Source organism: Sinocyclocheilus anshuiensis, unplaced genomic scaffold, assembly GCF_001515605.1.
Source record: "Sinocyclocheilus anshuiensis isolate Anshui unplaced genomic scaffold, SAMN03320099.WGS_v1.1 scaffold746, whole genome shotgun sequence".
Lineage (NCBI taxonomy): Eukaryota > Metazoa > Chordata > Actinopteri > Cypriniformes > Cyprinidae > Sinocyclocheilus > Sinocyclocheilus anshuiensis.
In genome coordinates, this window is record NW_015544173.1 from 409,800 (window position 1) to 415,186 (window position 5,387).

General features: G+C 36.9%; 1 protein-coding gene and 1 long non-coding RNA gene across 2 annotated transcripts in view; one reads left to right on the plus strand and one right to left on the minus strand.

The window, feature by feature from the left end:
• Positions 1 to 1,424: 1,424 nt before the first annotated feature.
• On the minus strand, positions 1,425 to 2,345 carry LOC107696045 (uncharacterized). Its single transcript, XR_001635054.1, has 2 exons — positions 2,103 to 2,345; positions 1,425 to 1,631 (listed from the first exon to the last, which is right to left on the minus strand). It is a non-coding gene; the product is annotated as an uncharacterized LOC107696045 (long non-coding RNA).
• Positions 2,346 to 2,508: 163 nt separating this feature from the next.
• The window catches only part of LOC107696023 (cyclin-dependent kinase 2-like), an 11,036-nt gene continuing 8,157 nt past the window's right edge, over positions 2,509 to 5,387 (plus strand). The window contains exons 1-3 of the mRNA XM_016496157.1: positions 2,509 to 2,836; positions 3,349 to 3,426; positions 3,582 to 3,702. Of these exons, the coding sequence (XP_016351643.1) occupies positions 2,721 to 2,836; positions 3,349 to 3,426; positions 3,582 to 3,702 (315 nt within the window). The 5' untranslated portion in view covers positions 2,509 to 2,720. The remainder of the gene's footprint in view (positions 2,837 to 3,348; positions 3,427 to 3,581; positions 3,703 to 5,387) is intronic.

Below are 5,387 nucleotides of genomic sequence, written 5' to 3' on the forward strand. Positions count from 1 at the left end.
GACTTTAGTCTTTGCAACTTCAGGGATCTTATCTATTCACGAACAGCTTGTAACACTCCAAAGAGAAAGGAAAACTTGAAATCGCATCATATGACCCCTTTAAATCACAACCAATGGCAGCTGTACAATCACAATAATACAAAGCTATACTACCTCCACAAAATCTCTGAATTCACTTAAATGATTGTTTGGGTTGGACTAAAAAAATCCAAGTTTGTTCTGTCTAATATTTACATTTGTAAGTTTATTTCACGGAATTTCATAACCGATTAAGTTTGCAACCTTGACCCTGTTTTTTAAACTAAATGAATCAATGCTGAACTAAATTGAGCTGAATGACAATTTTCTTCTGTAGAGCTGCTTTACAGCTGAAATTATATTCGTTTAATAATTTAGGAATTTAGCAACATCAACACTATTATTTTATAGTTATTATTGTGAAGCTGCTTTGAAACTATATTTTATAAAGCGCTGTATAAATAAATGTGTCTCATCAGTCGTCAGCATCCTATCGTAGCAGTCTATCGCCAAACGTGATGGGTATGGCGTTATTTTAATGACAAATGTCGAGAGCGCATTATTGTAGCGCGAAATGCCATATTGCCGTCGGGGGGCGATGATCTCTGTGAACCCTTGAATCATGCGAGTTCATTGAGATCGAACTATTGAATCTGTCTATGGGTTTTACCTGATCTCGGATCAGTTTGATCAAGTTGTAGACATTTTTAATGAGACTTGTGTGTAATTAAAAGGATGAGTAGTAGTTAGCCTCTTACTGGCCTGTTTAAACAAGCCCTGCAAATGAATAATAATTGTTAAAAAACACATTATACAGACACTTCATGTTTAATTGTATTTTATTGTTTCAGTTGCATTTAATGCATTTACTTTCAAGAAAACATTTGCAATGGGTTTGTAAAAGCTGTCTTTGTCCTGTTTTGGCCTGAGTTGTTGTTGCATTTACACAATTTGACCAGCAGGCGTCACCAGCGTGTGGTGTTTCACGCTTCGAAACAGTGAATCAATTTGCATAGTTGGTTCAATTGATTCGAAGCTTCGAAAAGGTTCGTTTCAGGTCTGACGACATCACGCGGGCGTGGTTTAATCGCAAGGTCAAGGAGCATGCGCAGTTTACACGCTCCGTGTGAAGCCCGCGAACGTGTGACAGCGGCACGACCTGCGGAGATCTTGACTTTGTTTAATTTTCGCGCATTTCAAACAAGAATGATTATCACGTCTAACATTAAACAGTGGGGAAAGAAAAAAAAATAGGATAACTTCAAATAGGACTAAGCAGTGACCTTGAAATTTTGGAAATTGTAGGTTGATCTCCACTGTACAAATCTTTTGTGTTTTATCAACCTTTCTGAGAAGCTTAATAAAGCAGTTTTGTTTAAAATAGAAACCACTCAAAATCAAGTATGTTCCCTTAAAGAGGCATTTATTAATTTTTCACCAAAATGTGAAACTTGCACTCACTGGTGTCTTAACCAAAGCACAGGAAAAATACTTTACAGCTGGAAGTCTGAGTAATGTTGCTTCAGTTTGTGGTACACAAACTTCCTCATTGCCAATGCATGGCGTTGTGTCAGCTGTCTGGGATTGATGGTTCTGGTTAGGGCAAGAGCATTCTGGACAGATAAATTGAAAAGAATTAATGCCACATAAAAGATGTCCATTTATTTATTAAAAAGAAAAAGGGCTTTTCACATATGAAATAATGAAACCTGGGTCATTCTAAACCCTGGGTAACGTTAAAGGGAATCCTGGGTTTTCTTATTTCACACAGCACATACTTTATCCGGAGTTAACAATTCATCCTGGGTATTCATAAACTGTCGTTTCACACTGTACATTTATAACCCCCAGATTAACATTAGTTGTGTTCGGTTTGAAGTGGCACTGTGCAGACCAATCAGTTTGTGACATCAAAGTACCGTGAGAGTGATTCGAAAGCATACACCAAGCACACAATACCTGAGATAACAAGCACAAAACCGGAGTAAAACTTGTACTTTCACTCAACAAAAGTACTTCTTTCGCCGTTTTTAACATTTAACATCAGATCAGTCATATTTAAAGTGAGAGAAAATTAAACAAACCGTTGAGTACCAATGAGATCATCGCCGCTTCGCGGGCGTCACGGAGAGTGTAAACTGCGCATGCTCCTTGACCTTGCGCTCAAACCACGCCCGCTTGATGTCGTCAGACATGAAATACCCAGTATTTAGTCTGTGCCTCACTTTTTTAGTGCTGTTATTATCGCTTCGTCTGGGTGTTCTTGTGTTCGTTTGAGCTCTAGCACCCATCGTAAACCATAAGAGGGCGGACGTTAATTTTTTCGCTCAGTTCATTGGTTTAGACATAACGAAAACGAGGTTTTATGTGTGGTCGGTTTACACGTCAAGTGGGCGGGCTTTGTTGTTTCACTCAGTTCATTGGTTTAGAAGGCTGAACTTGTCTTTGGATGCGCCTTTTCTTTCGGCCAGAGGGCGGGGCTTGTTTTTTGTGCGTTGTACGAGGGCGTGCTGAATGAAACGCGGGAACTGGCGGTACTGATCAGTTGTGACGTGATTTTCTGTCGTCAGTATTTTTAAGATCAAATAATTGATTTTAATTCGTTTGATTGCCGTTTGGATACTAAAAGTACTCTGTCTATACAGCCGTTGTTTTAAGTAGATTTAGAGTGGCAGAATTCCCCAGAAAAGGGGCAATTTGACATGGAGTCTTTTCAGAAAGTCGAGAAGATTGGAGAGGGAACATACGGGGTTGTTTATAAAGCCAAGAATAAAATCACCGGAGAGACCGTTGCACTAAAGAAAATTCGGTTAGACACGTAAGTCTTTGTCATTACTTTCTTCTTTTTTTGTGTGTGTATTAGATTTTTATGTCATTAGTGTCTTCGGTTTAAATAACTTGCATACAGACACACTCTAAATTGTAACTTAGTGCCTCTAATGTATATTTTATATTTACAATTAATAAAACTTCCGTAATTTACGTGTTTTAGTACATTTAAAACGTACTTCGCCTCTTTTAGAAAGACGTTCTGTCAAAGCTGTTGCACTGCTGATTATAAACAACCTAGATTTACACAGTTTAATGTTCGTTTACAAACAGATAATGGCAAAAGTTTCACTTGGTTAACATGAGTTAATGCATAGGGTGTCATGAACTTTAAGTGAAAACTGCCCGAGCCTTCAGAGACGTCAGTCTTTTTGAGGGGTATTTCGTAAGCTGAGATGAGGTTCATTAGTCTATTAGTTCATTAGGTTCATTACTAGTTATAAGCAGATGTTTGTCTTAGATGCATGTCTTTGATTGACATGATTATTTGTTTGTTTACAGGGAGACTGAAGGTGTTCCCAGCACTGCCATACGTGAGATCTCTCTGCTAAAAGAGCTCAATCACCCAAACATAGTCAAGTATGTACAGTGTCTAAACATCTGTTCTGAATGAATGAATTTAGCCTCAAGTGCATAACTTGCGTTCACATCATAATGTAATGTCAAACTCAAAGTCAATGTACAACTGCCCTAATGCTTCTGGAGTCTTACAAGGGCTGTTTTCTCACCTACAGGTTGCGTGATGTGATACACACAGAAAATAAACTTTACTTGGTGTTTGAATTTCTTCACCAAGACCTGAAGAGGTTTATGGACTCGTCCTCTGTTGCTGGCATATCCCTGCCTCTCGTGAAGGTGAGTTCAATTGTGTTCAACAATTAATGCCGACTGCAGACCTGAATTTGGAAAAAGTAATTGAAAATACCTTCTATTTTTGTAACTTTTTGTTATAAGATTATTGATTAAATAAATTTAATCGATAATGTGAAGCTATTGTAAATATTGATTTTAGCAAAGGCAAGTGTTTGAGAGAATAAAGAGTCTCGTGGAAAGCCAGAATTTTAATAAACTTTTTTTTACCCCTGACAGTAATTTTTTTTTAAAGATGGCAAAGAAGAGTTACACAAAATTTATGAATTTAAATGAACACTATATCCTCAAAAAAGTTTTTTTATTGCTTGAAAGATTTCTTGATTTCATTCCAATTCACAAGATTGTTATTCTCTTTTGTTTGAATATCAGTTCATTTGTAAATATTTCAGGAACGTGTCTTTTTATTCTTAAGAAAAAATGCTGTTAACCCAGGACTCCATACTAACATTTGAGAGCAGTGGCACCAGCGCCACTAGTCTATAGATGGTGGCGCCAGAAGCAGATTTGGTAGCACTGGGGGGTGGTGTGTGGGGTACTAAAAAGAAAAATAATTTAATCATAAAATTATTATTGTTTTACATTAATAAGTGCAGTTCCTAATAATATTACATGTTTATTTCTTGGTAATGCACATTTACATTTAGTCATTTAGCAGACGCTTTTATCCAAAGCGACTTACAAATGAGGACAATGGAAGCAATCAAAATCAACAAAAGAGCAATGATATACAAGTGCTATAACAAGTCTCAGTTAGCTTAACGCAGTACACGTAGCAAGGGTTTTTAAAATAATATAATAAATAAAAAGAAAACAGAATAGAAAAAGAATAGAGCAAGCTAGTGTTAGAGGTTTTTTTGCTTTTGTTAATTGTATAATAAATGAAAAGAAAACAGATAGAATACAAAAAGATTAGAAAGCAAGTGTTATTTTTTTATTTTTTTAAAGAAAACAAGCAGCAAATGAATAGAGTGCAAATCTAAAAGGGACAAGTGTTTTCTTTTTTTTCTTTTTTTAAAGAATAGAATTAGAATAGAGAGTGCTAGACTTAGAGGGTCAAAAAAAGATGGAAGAGATGTGTTAATTAGAGGTCGACCGATTGATCGGCCGGTTTTTGGCATTTTTTTAATTAATCGGCATCGGCCGATTGTGCTGCAAATCAGGCCGATTTATAGGCAGGCGCATCTGCGGGCAGCTAAGCGTTGTTGCGGAGCACCCTATTTCATATATAAAAAAAATATCATATTTCGACATCATATATCGGCCATCGGCTGCCCTGATTTCTAAATATCCATATATAAAAAAAATATCATATTTCGACATCATATATCGGCCATCGGCTGCCCTGATGTCTAAATATCGGCATCGGCATCAAAGAATCAATGTCACATATATTACAGTGTGCAACTCATGTGTCGTAAACAGTTTGTGGTAATATAAATGAATTCAACTGGTAAACAGTGTCTGCGACAAATACTAATACAATGTAACAATTTAATAATGCAAATTACACTAAACTTACTTTGTCCATCACTCGTACAATGTCCCTATAATGCGAGCAATCGAGTGAGTTCTCCAGTCAGAACTGCTGATGCAACTCTCTGGCCAGACGAAACCAGCATGGCATGGTTTAATTCCAGGCTGCAACACAGGTCAGATTGTGCAGAGGA